At 41.3% G+C, this 18,586-nt stretch overlaps 1 protein-coding gene across 1 annotated transcript in view; it reads left to right on the forward strand.

The window, feature by feature from the left end:
* The first annotated feature begins 14,045 nt into the window (after window positions 1-14,045).
* LOC148775264 (carboxypeptidase A6-like) overlaps window positions 14,046-18,586 on the forward strand; it is a 70,923-nt gene continuing 66,382 nt past the window's right edge. The window contains exons 1-2 of the mRNA XM_088844580.1: window positions 14,046-14,165; window positions 17,789-17,932. Of these exons, the coding sequence (XP_088700706.1) occupies window positions 14,122-14,165; window positions 17,789-17,932 (188 nt within the window). The 5' untranslated portion in view covers window positions 14,046-14,121. The remainder of the gene's footprint in view (window positions 14,166-17,788; window positions 17,933-18,586) is intronic.

Consider the following 18,586-nt stretch of genomic DNA (forward strand, 5'->3'; position numbering starts at 1 on the left):
CAACTCCCGGAGTTCACTCAAACTCATGTCCATCGAGTCGTCCTCTATATTATTGTATACATCCTAAGTACCGTGGAATTAAATGTTTTTGTCATACATAACAGTTTTCATATTAAAAACTCACATCCTTATGGATATGATTTAATCAAGTACCACCTTTTTAATATTAACATTTTAACAGTAAAAACTCATGTCATTATGTATATGATTTTAATAACCTCATTATATTCTCCCTTTCTTTAGTCTTTGGTTGTTATCTTTGTAATAAGAAAAACAATACACCCTAATCTAGAATAAAGATTTGGTAACTGTTGTTAAATATTTCCCCAAGAACTATAGTACTTTTTGTAGTGTTGGTTGCTCAGTCATGTCCAACTCTTTGCGACCCCATGGACTATAGCTCTCCAGGGGATCTTCTGGACTCAGGGATTGAACCCAGGTCTCCCGCATTGCAGGCAGATTCTTTACCATCTGAGGCACCAGGAAAGCCCCAAGTACTACAGCAAATATTTAAGTAACAGTCTGAACCTTTAAAATTCTTTTTATTTTCCCTTTGAAAACATGATCTAAGAGTGGAATGACAAAGGATTATTAATTTGCAAAGTAATATATAGTTACTCAATAAATATTGTTAGTTGCATTAATTATTAATAGAGAATTCAATTTTTAAAGACTACGTGTAAGACTCCATAATGTCTTACTTGCTGAAAGTATAGAAAGATAAAATTTTATAAGATGCTTAATTCTTTTTCAGTTTAATAAATAGTCAAGTACCTAGTATGAGCTCAGAGTGTGCATAGAGGGAATGGGGTGTAATTCCTGTAGAACTTGGCCGCCAGCTCCACCCAGGAACTTGTCAAAACCTAAGTCCCCCAGTTCCATCCAGCTCAACTGAACCAGGAACTCCGGGAGTGAGAGTCACAAGCTATTCAAGCTGTTTCAGGAGTACTATAAGGTTTAGGGGTTTACCGGTGTGTTATAAGGAACCCAACCCACAAGAAACAAAAACACACTATTGCTACTTACTGTTCAAAGTGCCATATTAAATGTGTCTACAAAGCACCCTGGAAAAAAGGAAAAATCAACATTTAACTGTTTGAGAAAATTCTGGAAGACACACCTAAACTCGGGCGGGAGTAGAATTTTATTCTTTAATTCAATAAATCTTTATTGAGCACACTCTATCCTCATGACTCTACCAGACTGAGAAAGTTTAACAAACAATAGTTCAATAAGAGTCTTGGAGTAATAGCTCAGAGGCAGATTTACCAAGAAGCTAACCAAGCTTAAGCTCAGGTTTCCCCAATTGTCTGGGACCCTCCCAATGCCTGCCACTATTTTCATAATTATACAAAAGTATGAGAATTCAAGGCTTCCCAGGTGGCACTAGTGGTAAAGAACCGGCCTGCCAATGCAGGAGACGCAAGAGATACAGGTTCGATCCCTGAGTTGGGAAGATCCCCTGAAGGATGGCATGTAAGCCCATTCCAGTGTTCTTGCCTGGAGAATCCCATGGACAGAGGAGCCTCATGGGCTACAGTCCATGGGGTCGCAAAAGAGTCGAACATAGCTGAGTGACTGAGCACACACACACACACGAAGGCATAATTGTGTACTCTTTTTCTTTTTTCATTAAAAAAATTTTTAGTTTATATATATGCCTGTAGCTTACTTTGTTTTTTCCAAATAGATAGTCACATCTGTAAACAATAGGATTTTTGTTTTAGCCCTAACTCCCAATTCCTTACAACTTTATATTCTCACATAATGACCAGAACTGCCATTGTTGTTATTGTTTAGTAGTTAAGTCGTGTCCAGCTCTTCTCGACCCCATAGACTGTATGTAGCCCACCAGGCTTCTCTGTCTAAGAGATTTCCCAGGCAAGACTACTGGAGTGAGTTGCCATTTTATTCTTCTTCATTTAAAAAAATTTTATTATGGTATAGTTTCTTTAGTGTATTCTTTTTCTTACACTGGACCCCCCAGATTGTATAAGCCTCAGGTTCCCCACAAAGCCTGGATCTGTCTCACACTTGCCATGTTTGGGAGTAGAAGAGAAATAGTGAGGAAGCAGGTAGGACCTTCCAGCAAAGGAAACCGTATATGCCAGGCGATGGAGGCCAAGAATGAGAAGTCTGCCTGGTGACCTGGGGAAGGTGATGCTGAACAGGTGCATGACCGGGGGCCTTGGATGTGCTGCCAAGGGATTTGGACCTGATCTTCTATGCAGTAGGTGACATTAGGGATTTGTCAGTAGGTGCCTGCATTTAATAAAGGCAACTGTAGAAGGAGACAGATAGGTGAAGGGAAAGAGTAGACCAGAGTTATCGGTCAGCAGCATAATGAAACCAACCAGGAGGGAAATGTTGAAGGCACAGATATAGACAGTAGGAGTGAATTTGAGGGACGTTTCAAAGAGACAGTCCACCTGGGGACTGATAGACTGGCAAGAGGTGTTAAAGGTGACATTCTAGATCTACAGTTTGAGTAGTTTGGGTGCCTTATAATGTGGACAATAAACCTCTCAAAGAAAAATATGAGAGAAGCAGTGAGTTTCATGGAAAAAACAATGAGCCCCGTGTTCAATCATCTCATTTTTTCCTACATGATGCTTCTATCATCCTGAAATACATATATCATTCCAACCGCTTTTTGAAAAGAGCTACTACACATTTAAAAGAAAAATCACTTAGACATGGCCCAGTGTTTTATAATTACACAGTACCACTATTCTAAAAATTATATTCTATGGTCATTAAACAACTAGTTATTTCCAAAAAAATATGGGATTTAAGTACAGGGGCAGCTGTCTATCTTGATGATTAAATATCAATCGAGTAACCTTTAAAATAATTTAGCACCATCTTTGATGACTAGGGCTTTCCTGGTAGCTCAGGCAGTAAAGAATTTGCCTGCAATGCAGGAAACGTGGGTTTAATCCCTAGGTCAGGAAGATCTCCTGGAGAAGGGAATGGCGACCCACTCCACTAGGATGGCTAGAAAAATGGTTCTAAAGTATCTACAAATAGCTTCTAGGATGAAGAGGTCCATTTATATCATTAAATGGAAAGTAAAGGGGAGAAGTTAACAATAGGCTCTGCTTGGGCCCAGTGGAGGTTGGAGGTTGGTGGAGGAAAGTTTAAAGTTCCATATCAGAGATACACATGACAGAGCAGTGAATTATAGTTGCACTCCACATCAAAGAACACAAGACAGATTTGGTGCCTTGATATAATTATACGGATTAGACATTTAGCAAAGCATAAAGCAGCATGATGTCTCAAGAAGAAGGTCATCTAAATACCCCTCAAGGATTTCTCACTGAGATTATTCTGAAAGAGTAAACTCCTCAAGGATAAAGGACATCTGTTTTGGGTGCATGATCTTCGAAGAGCCTGTTAGACTTCATGATTTATTCATGGCCATTTAGGGGTCAAGCTGCTGCCAGGGCTCCCCACTCCTAGTCTGTACTCTGCAGAGCCATGGGGCTGCCAAACAGACAGAAAGCAGCCATGGAGGCTCCTGAGTTGCCATGAAAGTCCTCAGGCCAGCTTAATACTGATCAAAGGGTTCCTTGCTGTGAATTAAGAATTGATACATCCTGACCGCATTTCTACTCTTGGGATTGGAAGTTATTTCTCTCTTTTCCTGGATTTGTTTCAAACCTGGTTGAAGTTAATTCCCTTGGTTCTTTGAATTTTTTATGACTCAGCAAGCTAAAGGCGATTTTAGATAGCCATACAGTTACCACCTGCTCAATTGGCAAATGGTCAGGAATTTTAAAAAATAATGGTAGAGAGAAGGGAAAGGGAAGTTATAGTTTAATGGGTAGAGATGACGTTCTGCAGACCCGTTCCCAGCGTGACTGTAGTTAACCCTACTAAACTGCATGCACTGAAAAATGGTGAAGACAGTCTAAAAAATAGTAGAGTAAAATTTGTCATTCTTATCACACATTATGCCACAAGAAGGAATTCTCCAGGCAAGAATACTGAAGTGGGTTACCATTCCCTTCTCCAGGGGATCTTCCTGACCCAGGGATCGAACCTGGGTCTCCTACATTGCAGGCAGATTCTTTATTGTTTGAGCCACCAGGGAAGCCCCACATCATACATTATGCCACAAGAAGCCCCAGGCCCTTACTGGGTAATTCAGTTTCAAGATTCCCCCAAAGAAACTCACCTCTTTCTTTCCATACTTGTTTTTGTATAGAGTACCTGGTTTGGTTCTTGGATCTTTAACTGTGTATTTGTCAAACAGAAATTGGGCAGCATGTTCAGCTGCCAGGCATACACTCTGAAGGTGGGTTAAAAGAAGATTTGTGTATCTGCCACTGTAAGAAGTTGAGATCCATAAACCAAACCCCATGGCATGGTGCAGAAAAGCAATGCTTAGTGATTCCAAACTCAGAGCCAAAACCTGCCCATTCTTCAGTATTCTTCACAGAGACAATCAAAGACATAAATGATTTCAAACAGCACATAGACAGATGACCATTTCTATTTTGTTTAAGAATATAGGTGCTTTTGGAGAAGGAAATGGCAACCCACTCCAGTATCCTTGCCTGGAGAATCCCATGGATGGAGGAGCCTGGTGGGCTACAGTCTATGGGATCGCAAAGAGTCAGACATGACTGAGTGATTAACACACACACATACACACACATAGGTGCTTTTGCTAGAATACAATATTAACATTTCAGAAAACCTTGCATTATACAAAATTGTACACTAAAAATAACAGGGCTTTTGAGAAAATTATTGACAGACCACTCAAACCCATGCAACTTTATACACAAAATAATAACAAAAACAACAACAAAACAGTAAAATACTAGTGTGATTTTCAAAAGTATGTTAAATTCCTAATGAATAAATACTACAGTTGACACAGGGACAGTAAATATAGGCATTTACTGCAGGAAATAAGAGTGGCTGGATGGAAAGGGGTGACAGGAGTCCACTGAGCTTCACAGTGACAAGCACAACATTCAGAAGGATCAGAAAAAAACAAGCAAAGGGGACTTTCAAGGCGAAGCAATGATGGAGTTGAGCCAAGAGAGAGAATACGGGGTGAATGGGATTTTCAAATGTCCTGAATTACTCTGAGCCTTGCTGTGTTCCTCTGCAGAGTACCCTTTATGTTCAGCTCCTATTTCTTGTCAGTGTAAAACATTAACACACTGGGAAAATCATACAGGAACCAATGTAAATTCAGTTTTATTTTTACATTACCCTGGATTACTGCTATTGAATGAATGTTTTTGTCCCCTCCAGATTCATATGTTGAAACTGATCACCAATGTGATGGCATTAGAAGATAGGGCTTTGGGGAAGTGATTGGGTGATGAAGGTGAAGCCTTCATGCATGGTACTCATGACCTTGCCCAGAACACTTTCCTGCCCCTTCCATCACGTGAGAACATACCAATAAGACTTATGAACCAGGAAGCAGGGTCTCACCAAACATCTAATCTGCTGGCATCTTGATCTTGGACTTCCCAGCTTCCAGAATTACGAGAAATAAATGTTTACCATTTATAAGCCACCCTTCCCTGGTGGCTCAGATGGTAAAGAATCTGTCTGTAACCGGGGAGACTTGGGTTCGATGCCAGGGTTGGGGGATTTCCTAGAGAAGGAAATGGCAACCCACCCCAGGATTCTTGCCTGGAGAATTCCATGGGCAGAGAAACCTGGTGGGCTACAGTCCATGGGGTCGCAAAGAGTTGGACATGACTGAGCAACTAACAATTTCACAACTTTCAGTCTATTATAGAAATTTCCAATCATGTCGAAGCTATTTTGAATTATGGAAATGCACATTGTACAAAAACAGACTATACCTGAATTTGAATGTTTTCTGAAAGTGCATAGAATGTGTAGATTTGACTCAGGAAAAATTGAGAATGGACTTGGTTCCTATCCCTGCCTCCACATCTCCGTGCATATCCTTTTCTGCTGCCAAACAAATGACTTTTCCTCTCAAACTGGTGCCAGACACAAGCTTTCTCCAAGAGTCACTGAAAAAGAGCAGCTGATTAAGGGCTACTAAGGGTTTCTTAATGTACAAAGTAAACAGAGAAAATTGCAGAGTCTTCAAAACTATAGTTAAATCTGGTGTTGTCATTAACACCTACTTGAAAGAGCAGTCCTCATGTGGGACTTTCATAAAGCGTGGTCCTCAGAACAACTATTTCAGAATTGCCTAGTGCACTTGTTAAAAAGTCAGATTCTCTTGGAACCCTTGAAATTAGGATTTCTGGTAGTCAGTCCCAAGAGTCTTCATTTTCAAGTCTTTCATTTCTTCATTTCAAGTCTTTTAAGTCTTTCATTTCAAGTCTTTCATTGTCAAGCTATCCATGAGGCTAATAAGTCTGGTACTCTCTGAAGTCTCAAAGGCAGTAATATAATGGTCTCTTGCCAGACAGTGCAAAGGGACATAGTAGGCAATAGCTGTTTAACAATGTATTTTTCAAAGCATGTACTACTAAAGAATCTGATACATCTTTTTGACAGGCTCTGGATAAGGTGGAGGCATTACAGGAAAAGATGTAGGCTAATGCTGCCTGATACTGTTAGGGAATATTAGGAATGTTAGGGAAAACATGATCTTCAATGATCTATTCCCTGACAGGGCATTCAGGTCTTATATTCAAGTCTTTAAACCATTTTGAGTTGACTTTCATGTATAAGATAATGGTCAAGTTCATTCTTTCGCATGTGGCTGTCCAGTTTTCCAGCACCATTTGTTTGAAGAGACTGTCCTTTTCCCATTGTATATTTTTGGCTACTCTGTTGTAAATTAATCGACCATATATGCATAGGTTTACTGCAAGGCTCTCTTCTGTTTCATTAATCTATGTCTTTTATGTCAATTTCATACTGTTTTATTATTATCCCTTTATAATATAATTTGAAATCAGAAAGTGTGATACCTTCAGCTTTGTTCTTCTTTCTCAGGATTGCTTTGGCTATTTGAAGTGTTCTGTAGTTCCATACAAATTTTAGGTCACCAGAGCCAGTGGCATGGACAAATTCAACTCTAGGGGCCAGCAGAAGGTGCCTCTGTAGTGTGCATTCTTGTGTGCGTGCCTACGATCAATCATGTCTGACTCCTGGTGACCCCATGGACTGTAGCTTTCCAGGTTCCTCTGTCTCTGGGACTTCCCAGGAGAGGTTACTGGAATGGGTTGCCACTTCCTTCTCCAGGGAATCTTCCCAACCCAGGGTTGGAACCCACGTCTCCTGGACTGGCAGGCAAATTCTTTACCATCTAAGCCACCAGGGAAGGCAAAGGCCCAACCTGTGTGGAGGCAGAAGCTCAATGCAGATACTTGTAGTAACAGGGGCCAAAGCAGGCAGCAAGGATCAGGGTTAACAGTGAACTTTCTGGCAACAATAGGAGCCCTGAGGGTTGGTGTGCCCTCCTGTCACTACACCATCTCCCCGAGTTGTGTGTACTACAGTGAGGCTGGTGGCAGGGCTGGGCCAGGCAGGTGTGCAGCTGGAGACGTTAACTCCAGATGAGTATCATGGTGCCCGCTAGTGACAGAAGACAGGGCCTGACCTGTGCCCACAAGCAGCCACAGGAGTTTGCTTGTGGCTGTCAGCATGCTCTCCTGTGGCTGTCCCATCTCCCTCAAGGTGTGCACTCTGCAGTCTGGTATTGGGCCTCAGTTCAGTCACATGCAAGTGCCCAGCTGGAGGTGCAGCCCCAAGTACATGCACAGTGGTGGCGGTCAGCCACAGGAGTTAAAGCAGGTCAAACACATGTAATTGCACCATCACAGGGGCCTGAGTTGGCTGCTAGTGCAGCTGGAGGTGTACTAGGCTCTGCCAGTGTTGGGGGGGCAGTGGGGGAAGGGGAGCAGGAGGGACTCAAGTGGCATTAGTATGTATGAATACCTATGGGGCAAAAGCCAGTGAAATCTGCAGGAGGCCTGTGGCAGCTGTGTTGGCCATTGGTTCCTTCTTCAGTGGTAAATACAGCTCAGTTTCTCTTTAAAGGGTCTCAGACGGTAAAGAGGAGGAGAACTCTGTCTGTTGCTCCACTGTGTTGCTGAAACTTCTTAAGTAGAATCCAGAGCTCACTCAGAGCTGTTTTTATTCATGGATATCTGGCTAATTGTTGATTTTTGTTGGAAGATGGAGGCTGGGCTCTCCTATGTCACCATTTTGGTGACATCACCTAAACCTACTATTCTAATAACCCACTTTTTCACTTAATGCTATTTTATGGAGATATTTCAAGGCCCATGAAATACACATTTTTAAATTTTTTATTGCAATATATAGCTTTACAATGTTGTTAGTTTTTGCTGTAAAGCAAAGTGAATCAGTTATCCATATACACATACTCCTCCCATTTTTAGATTTCTTTCTCATTTAGGTTACCATAGAGCTTTGAGTTCCCTGTGCTATGCAGTAGGTTCTCATAATTTATCTATAACAGTGTACATATGTTAATCCCAGCCTCCTAGTTTATCCCACCCCCACTTCCATCCTTGGTATCTGTACATTTGTTCTCCACATGTGTCTCAATTTCTGCTTTGCAGACAACTTCATCTGTACTATTTTTCTAGATTCCACATATATGCGATATTATATATTTGTTTTTCTCTTTCTGACATACTTCACTCTGTATGACAGTCTCTAGGTCCATCCATGTTTCTGCAAATGGCACTATTTTATTCCTTTTTATGGCTGAGTAATATTCCATTATATGTGTATACATGTATATATATATACATATACCACATCTTCTTTATCCATTCTTCTGTTGATGGACATTTAGGCTGCTTCCATGTCCTGGCTTTTGTAAATAGTGCTGCAGTGAACATTGGGTGCATGTATCTATTTGAATTATGGTTTTCTCTAAGAATATGCCCAGGAGTGGGATTTCTGAGTCATATGGTAGTTCTTTGTTTAGATTTCTTGAGGAACCTCCATACTGTTCTCCACAGTGACTATGCCAATTTACATTCCCACCAACAATGTAGGGAAGGGCTCCCTTTTCTCCACATCCTCTCCAGCATTTCTTGTTTGGAGATTTTTTGATGATGGCCATTCTGACTGGTGTGAGGTGATACCTCATTGTAGTTCTGATTTGTATTTCTGTGATAATTAGACACATTGAGCATCTTTTCATGTATTTGTTGACATGTATATGTCTTCTTTGGAGAAGTGTCTGTTTAGGTCTTCCATCCATTTTTTTCATTGGTTTGTTTGGTTTTTTGTTATTGAGGTGCATGAGCTATTTGTATATTTTGGAGATTAACCCTTTGTCAGTTGTTTTGTTTGCAAGTATTTTCTCCCATTCTGAGGGTTGTCTTTTTGTCTTGTTTATGGTTTCCTTTGCTGCACAAAAGCTTTTAAGTTTGATTAGGCCCCATTTGTTTGTTTTTATTTTCATTTCTCTAGGAAGTGGGTCAAAAAAGATATTGCTGGGATTTACATCAGAGTGTTCTATGTTTTTCTCTAAGAGTTTTATAGTGTCTGGCCTTAGATTAGTGTATGTTTATGTATTTACTTTGATATTATGTCTCTAAATGCTGCTGATCATTGAATTTTCATGGTTTACCTGTGTTGACTCCCTTGCCTTCTCTGTACACAGTGATTTGTAAATAATGACAGTCTTATTTCCTCCCTCATAGCTCTTAGCGTTTTTTTTTTCTCTTTATTCTTCTGCTGGCCGTGACCTTCAGTATGAGAATCTGTGGAAGTGGCATTAAAGTACATTTACTTTGTGTCTGACTTTAAAATGAATGCTTCTAATGCTACTCCTGTATGCAAATGCCTGCTGAATATTTTTGGTAGATAGTATTTAATAGGCTAAGGAAATATACTTTTCAGTATTAATTTCTAAATATATAATTAATAGACATAGGACTTTGAAAAGTTATCTTTCTGAGTGTATTGATATGATCATATAGTTTCTTTAATATATTACTATTGATATAATGAAATACACTAAAGATAAACTAACTGCATTCAGTCATGACATTAATACCTTTTTCTCTAGTTTGCTAACATACATTTCTAGGGTTGGCACCTGTGTTTATAAGTAAAATTGGCTTAGCATTCCTTTTCTCAGGCCATGACTGTCTCATCACTATTAATAACATTGGTCACTTGAACTTTCATTCTTTTGCTCTTAACCAGTTGTGCTAAAAAGTTTTCTATTTTAAATATGTTTCAAAAAACAACTTTGGTTTTGGTGAGCCTCACCATTCCTTTTTTTTTTTTTTCCCTTTTCACTAAGGTATCCTCTTTTTTTCTAATGCCCTGTATTCTATTCTTTTGTGGTTTATAGTATTGTTCTTTTTTTAAGTTTTGATTTAGACATAAGACTCATCAATTTCTCATCTTTATTCTTCTGCAACAGGATAATTTAAGGTTATAAATTTCTTAGAAATGTCCTATTTAGTTTTGATTTGGTTGCAACTTTACTACAGTGTCTTTCTTAACCCACAAGTTATTTAAAGTCTGTTTTCTCAATTTCTAAATGTAGACATATTTTGTCACTGATTTCTAAATTTAATTACACTGGAATCAGAGAACATTTGTTTGACATGAATTCTCTGACATTTGTTGAAACTTATTTTGTAGCCTGGTATTGAGTTAATTTTCATAAAAATTCTAAGTGTGCTTGGGAAGCAAGTCTGATCTTTTGGTTACTGAGATAGAAGATTTTTAATTTAAAATCCTTATGATATCCATTTTTGCAATACATATTTTGATGCTGTTTAATTGAATGCATTCAGATTAGTAGCATTTATATCTTCCCAGTAAACTGAGAATTTTATTAGTATGTATGGATGTACATATGTACATACATATGTATAAAGATATTTTTATATTTCTACATTATATATAGTGATATGTATATATGTTAATATATTATCGCCAAAAAATGGTTTTGCCCTAAATGTTTTGCTATTAATATAGTTATACTAGCTCTTTTCCTTTAGTATTTGTATGGTATATATCTTTTCCTTTCTTTTGCTTTCATTGTTTCTATTTTATATCTTTTGTAACCAGTACTTAGGAGAATACTTCTTATTATTCAATATTCAGGCTCTTTTAAGCTGGAGAATGTAATCCTTTTTAATTAACTATATTTACTGATACGTTGTCTTATTTTTTTCTTGAAACTATTTTTTTTTTATGCTTTTTCTGTGTTTTTCTGCCTTGCAGACATTGTACTTCCCTTGGAACTCCTTTACCTTTCCCATGTTTGTCTGAAATAGTCCATCTATATGGAATTGATAACCCCATCAAAGTATCTTTCATTTCCTTTCTTTCTTAGGAACTTTCTCTAGCCAGTCTTTTAGACCCTATGAAGATCTCGAGTTGAGCATTATAGCTATGAGTTGTATGTGTTGGCTTTTACTTATAGTAGATACCTTGATCATATGTTCTATATATTTTTTCTCATGAACTCTTCTTCAGCAAAGTTTCAGATGAAAGAATTCTGCATGGCCTGGCTTGAGGGTACATCTTTGTCTGGAGAGGTCTTGCATTTATTACTACAAAGTGCCTCCTTATCAAATCTTACTGGTGTGTAGTTGTTAATTCCTAATCTTTAACTGAGGCTATTGCCCTTTGAAGGTCTAGTTTTATACTAGAAGCTTGGTTCCAACTCTGAACTTTGGACCCCAGATCTCCGCCTGATTCCCCGTGTGGTTGTGACAGATTCCCACAATTCTGATACCATCATGGCTCACATGCACACAGCTCTAAATGGCATTTTCTTCTTTATTTTAGGCTCCTGGGAATTTCGCTTTACATTTGGGGGAGCTCCACTCAACTTTTGAAGGAATGGTAGCTATATTTCATTCAGCTTTTTCTTGCAGCAGAAGAGTGTTAAGGTTTTCTAGCTCTCTGTATTACTGGAAAAGTAAATCCCATGGCTAGTTGGTCATTAGCATGAAAGTGTTAGTTGCTCAGTTGTGTCCAACTCTTTGCAACCCCATGGACTGTAGCCTGCCAGGCTCCTCTGTCCATCAAATTCTCCAGCCAAGAATACTTTCAGTTCAGTTGCTCAGTCATATCCAACTCTTTGCAACCCATGGACTGCAGCACACCACGCTTCCCTGTCCATCACCAACTCCTGTATCTTGCTCAAACTTATGTCCATCGAGTTGGTGATGCCATCCAACCATCTCATCTTCTGTCATCCCCTTCTCCTCCTGCCTTCAATCTTCCCCAGCATTAGGGTCTTTTCCAATGAATTAGTTCTTCGCATCAGGTGGCCATAAGTATTGGAGCTTCAGTTTCAGTATCAGTCCTTCCAATGAACACCCAGGACTGATCCCCTTTAGGATGGACTGGTTGGATCTCCTTGCAGTCAAAGGGACTCTCAAGAGCCTTCTCCAACATCACAGTTCAAAAGCATCAGTTCTTCGGTGCTCAGCTTTCTTTATGGTCCAACTCTCACATCCATACATGACTACTGGAAAAACCATAGCTTTGACTAGATGGACCTTTGTTAGCAAACTAATGTCTCTGCTTTTGAATATTCTGTCTAGGTTGGTCATAACTTTTCTTCCAATACTTTAGTAGGTAGCCACTTCCTTCTCCAGAGGGTCTTCCCATTCCAAGGTCAAACCCAGGTCTCCTAGCATTGGGGACAGGGTCATTAGCATACACTGTATAAAAACTTTTAGGATCTCATCTTTATTCCTGGTATTCTAAAAATCCTTATATATTGATCTGAGTTCTCCCTTCTTCCCTAATCTGTCTTTATGCTCTTAATTCACCAGATGTTGGTCATATGATTTATTTTCCTGTATTTTCTCTATTTTCCATCTTTTTACCATTTTGCTCTACATTCTGGGAAATTTTCTCAACTTTTTTCTAAGATTCTATTGGATTATAATTTTCTGCTCTTTTTTATTCTCTAATTGTTCCTTTTTTAAAGCATTTGCTCTCAGGGCTACGGCCCTGCCTCGGCTCACTGGGCTGCTTACATGGTGGGCAGGTGAGCACCCTGCACTAATAAGCTAGAGGGAAGACTACAAACCGGAGTCTGCTAGCAGCCATGTCCTCATGGCGCCATGAGGTCCTCAAAAGCCCTGCCACCAGTATCTGCATCCCCAGGGAGAGTCCCCACTACACTGGCCTTCAAAGCCAGACATTCTGGGGGCTCAGTTTCCTTTGCAGGAGCCCAATGTGAGGCTCGGGGCTTCCCTGGTGGCTCAGAGGTTAAAGCGTCTACCTCCAATGCGGGAGACCTGGGTTCGATCCCTGGGTCGGGAAGATCCCCTGGAGAAGGAAATGGTAACCCACTCCAGTATTCTTGCCTGGAGAATCCCATGGACGGAGAATCCCATGGACTGGTAGGCTACAGTCCACGGGGTCGCAAAGAGTCGGACACAACTGAGCGACTGAACAGAACGGAATGTGAGGCTCAGATCCCTTGTTCCTTGGGAAGAACTCCTGCAGTTGTGATTATCCTCCTGCTTGTGGGTCACCTACCCAGGGGTGTGGTCTTGACTATACTGCATCTCCATCCATCGTACTGTCTCATTGTGGTTCCTTCCTATACCTTTCGTTATAAGAAATTCTTTCCTGCATTCCCTGTCATGTTCATTGATAGCTGCCCTGTAAATTGTTTTAATTTTGCTGTGTCCTTGTGTGAATTAGGGTCTCTTACTCCACCATCTTGACCACCCAGGTACTTTTCAGGTAACAACAAAAAATAGTTAAGGGTTTTCAAGTTGTCACTATGACAGGCTCTCTGCTATGTATTTTACTTCTATTATTCCAGTTAATCTTACCAAAAAAAAAAAGAAACCTGTGAGTAGGTTTTAAAAGGGTCAATGCATGTTACAGGATGCTCGGGGCTGGCATGCGGGGATGACCCAGAGGGAGGATAAAGGGAGGAGGGAGGTGGGAGGGGGGTTCAGGAGGGGGAACTTATGTTAACCCGGGGCGAATTCATGTCAATGTATGGCAAAACCAGCCAATATAATATTGTAAAATAATTTGCCTCCAATAAATAAATAAATAAATAAAAATAAATAAAATTATCTTCACAGTCTGGATGAGGAAGCTAAGACTCAGAAATATTAAGTGAAAGTGAAAGCCGCTCAGCTGTGTCCAACTCTTTGCAACCCCATGGACTATACAGTCCATGGAATTCTCCAAGCCAGAATACTGGAGTGAGTAGCCTTTCCCTTCTCCAGGGATCTTCCCAACCCAGGGATTGAACCCAGATCTCCCGCATTGCAGGTGGATTCTATACCAGCTGAGCTATGTGGGAAGCCCCCAGAAATGTTAAAATCTCACCCAAAGTCACACAGTCTATGCTGCCAAAGCTAGCATTCCAGCCCAGAGTCATTGGATTCCCAAGTCCATGCTGTGAACTTTTACATTAAACTTCCTCCACCTCCTAAACAGATCTGGCTGTGACTTGTGGTCATAGAAGGAAAGGAACGCATGGGAACAACCACCCAGTTCCGACGTGAGAAACTCTGCAGAGGAGCATCCTTTCCTTGGAATATCAGTTGGCCTTGGCAGTAAAGACCTGAGACAGTTGGTCTGCAAACAGCCTTAGGCTATCCTGACCAGGTTGCTAATTCTATGTTGTGGTCACTATCCAGGGTCACCCAGTTTTTCTGCTCAGAGCCAGTTCATCACTTCATCCAGATGGGATCAGGCCCTGAGGAAATGACTGATGGTAACCTGCCCACAGTGGACTGATTTGAACTTTGAAATACCTGCATATAGAATTCACAGGGCAAAAAGCCCTTAGTGGGAAAGACCAGGATGTGAAAGCCACCAAGCAGACCCTCTTGAACATTAAGGCAGGAAATTGGAAGTTGTTTCTAGTTCTGGGATAGTTGCAGGAAATCCTGGAGATACTTAACCCAGTCAGTAAATGATGGGTACTGGAGTTAAGCACATTCAATAATACCATTCGGTAGCCCTGCATCCTTGGGAAAGGACTTTGCCTCTCTGAACCTGAGTCTTCTTGTTCATGAAATGTATCTACAATTAACTCGTTTCCCAAGGTCTTATAGAAAAGATTGCTGCTGCTGCTGCTGCTAAGTCACTTCAGTCGTGTCCGACTCTGTGTGACCCCATAGACGGAAGCCCACCAGGCTCCCCCGTCCCTGGGATTCTCCAGGCAAGAACACTGGAGTGGGTTGCCATTTCCTTCTCCAATGTGTGAAAGTGAAAAGAGAAAGTGAAGTCGCTCAGTCTGTCCGACCCCTAGCGACCCCATGGACTGCAGCCTACCAGGCTCCTCCATCCATGGGATTTTCTAGGCAAGAGTACTGGAGTGGCTTGCCATTGCCTTCTCCGATAGAAAAGATTAGAATGACCTATATAGTGGGTGGCACTTTGCAAATCTCATGTGAGTATTACAGGAGTATTACTATAACTTAGACGTAGGAGTCTCCTGTATCTTAGTGTAGGCGTCAGCCGCCACCCAAGACTGAAATATCCATGTTATTTACCCAAGTACCCTTTCCCTGAAACATTACTGAAGAAAAATCTGATAATTCATTTTAGTTTACTAATACCAAAACAAAATACACTTCCTGATTTTTGAAGGTTCTTTTTTGTTGGTTTCTTTTAGACCAACTGCTTCCTGGTGACATTTCCTAGGAAGGCTTCTCCAGGTCAGGCAGTAGGGGATGTTTCTTCCATGGAATTTTCCTATGGAGAAGCTACACTCTCTTCTGTAGAATGAGGCTTCTTATTTTAGCATATGCCCCAGAAAACAGCACTCACAGACTCATCACCAGAGTGGTTATTCAGATATTTCAGGTTCCTGTGGCTCTCCACCCTCTAAATACAGCACTATTTCCTCATCTACACAGGTATTAGGTGATACACCTTAATAGCAAGATCTGTCTCTGTAATGGGTTTAGAGGCAAAGATGATTAAAAGATTAGAAAGTCTTAACATATAAGGAAAAGTGGAAGACAGAAAGGTACTTTGTCTCACAGAAGCAAGAAACCAGTCATTCCCCACTGAAGAATGGAACAAGAAAAAAAAAAGTGTAAGGGATTAAGAAAATGTCTGACAATCTGGTTAAATGTGGATATGAGTTAAATTAGGATAGCATTGACGCTTATCTTTGTGAAACATACAAGATGTGGTTTAGATGCATCAGTTGGGGACAATCTGGTCCAGGCCTGGACGCATCCTTGCCCAAGGGCTGGCAGATGGATCAAATGACCTCTCAGCACCCTCCCAACCCCACACTTCTGTCGTCCTATGCTTGTTGGACTGGCACATTAGCTGCGTTAGGCTTGCCCTTGCAAGTTGGTGGAGGAGTCAGCTGCCTGAAAGAAAACAGGTAAACTCTTTTTGTCCCCAAAATAAATGCCTCTGTTTCAGGGGGCTTCCCTGGTAGCTCAGATGGTAAAAAATCTGCCTGCAATGCAGGAGACCCGGGTTCAATCCCTGGGTTAGGAAGATCCCCTAGAGAAGGAAACAGCAACCTGCTCTAGTATTCTTGCCTGGAGAATTTCATGGATGGTGGAGCCTGGTGGACTACAGTCCATGGGTTCACAAAGGCACAACTGAGTGAGGGTTGCATGATCCTGTAACTGATCAAGAGCAGAAATGCAGGAAGAGGGAGTCCCAAACAGAAGACATGGACATGACCTGTAAAGACAAACTGTGCCTTACTGAAAGTGCAGCTCTTGGCTTGTATAGAACTGAGGCTCTCCTCCAGCTGAGTTCAATTCATTCTTTCAATGAATGTGCAATTCCTACTAGGCACAGAGCACTAGACAGTGTACCACATGCTCTACTGTAAGCCAAACAGTGATCTTTTGCTTTCCTGCAAAACACTGAATGAGAGATGAATCTGTAGTCAGTTACCCCGCAGGGTCTGCACTTATGCAGCAAATAATGACTGAGTTGCTAAGATGCACAAGGCACCATGCCAGGCACTTGGAATGGGTTGGTAACTCAATGGACAAATCCTTTGCCCTCATGGAGCTTACATTCTGGGCAAAGGCACACATGATAAAAGACACATGAGATTCTCTAAGAACTGTGACAAGGAGCCCTGCCCTGGATGACAAGTGCCCTGCTCCCTACCACCCCCTGAGAAAGGGATGTTTCTATTGGCATGTGAAAGCTGAGTATGAATCAGTGAACAAGCTTGCATCATGGAAGGAGGCAGCATTACGAGAGCGCTCCATCTAAAGATAACGAATGTTGTCAAGGGACCACAATCTGCTTTATAGTAGGATGAAGGGTCATCTATGTATTCCTCTTTCTTGCTATTATGCAAGCATTCAGTTCAGTTCAGTTCAGTTGCTCAGTCGTATCCGACTCTTTGCAACCCCATGAATCACAGCACGCCAGGCCTCCCTGTCCATCATCAACTCCCAGAGTTCACTCAAACTCATGTCCATCGAGTCGGTGATGCCATCCAGCCATCTCATTCTCTGTCGTCCCCGTCTCCTCCCACCCCCAATCCCTCCCAGCATCAGACTCTTTTCCAGTGAGTCAACTCATCGCATGAGGTGGCCAAGGTATTTTAAACAATATCAAAGTCATACTTAAAACTAGTTTATCTCATTTTTTTCTTATGACTAATAGATTGGTATTTATTACTTGTAAATTATGATCAGATTCTATATGGATGTGATATCACTTGGACACTAAATTCAGAATCAATTGAGAGTTTGACCCTGATGATGAAAGACTTGAGCCTAATTCTAAAATGGCTTTAGTATTGCTGTAAGCCAACAAAATGATGTGTTTGACACTGTGACATGGATCTTTCCCCACCGACATTGACTGTGAATTATAGGTTGGTTCCTGCACTACAGGTGGACCTGTGGCAGCCTGGAGGTGTCTCCCAGATATCACAGGGAACAGTCACCGACGTCCACGTTCCCCACAATGGCTCCCGAGCCCTGTTAACCTTCCTGCAGGAAGCCAACATCCAGTACAAGTAAGCGTGCTCTTTGATTGCTTAATTCATTTATACTCAATTGAACTGAATGGCAACTTTATTTAGGTTATGTCTTAAGTGCCAACAATAGTGTTTCAGGTTCTGTTTTTCACATTGGGGAAGCCAGCATAGATATGGCACAGTTCTGTTTGCCAGTCATGAGCTTCTTTCTTAGTGTAATGGTGGAGGGGGAGCAACCACACTTCTCTATCATTCACTTAAGTAATCAGTGTACATGTGGGAGGGATTTACTGTGTGAGAAGAAGAGAGAAGTTTATCCACACCTAGAAGGTATATGCGGAGACGGGCAGACAAAAGCCAGACTCTGCAGGAGCTGCATCAGTTGGACAAAGGATGAGACTTGGGACCTTGAAGGCAGAGGGGAAAATGCAAGCAAAGGCGAGAAGCAACACAGTATGTACTCAGGGAACTGGTGCAGGTCAGGGAGTAGGAAGACAAGGTGCCCGAGAAGTCGGGCGAGGGGCCAGGTTGTGGGAAGCTGCTGTTCAGAGTTAGGAACTCAGACCTATCTTATGGGTGATGCTGCACAATTGTAGGATGTGAGCAAGGGAGCCACATGTAGCTGGGTGGTGGGGTAGGAGGAGACTACAGCAGTAATCCAGGCAAGAGAATGAGGACCCTGAGTCAGGACCA

This window comes from Moschus berezovskii, chromosome 16 (genome assembly GCF_049115385.1).
Source record: "Moschus berezovskii isolate FMDL1 chromosome 16, NW_MosBer_1.0, whole genome shotgun sequence".
In the NCBI taxonomy this organism is placed as follows: Eukaryota; Metazoa; Chordata; class Mammalia; order Artiodactyla; family Moschidae; genus Moschus; species Moschus berezovskii.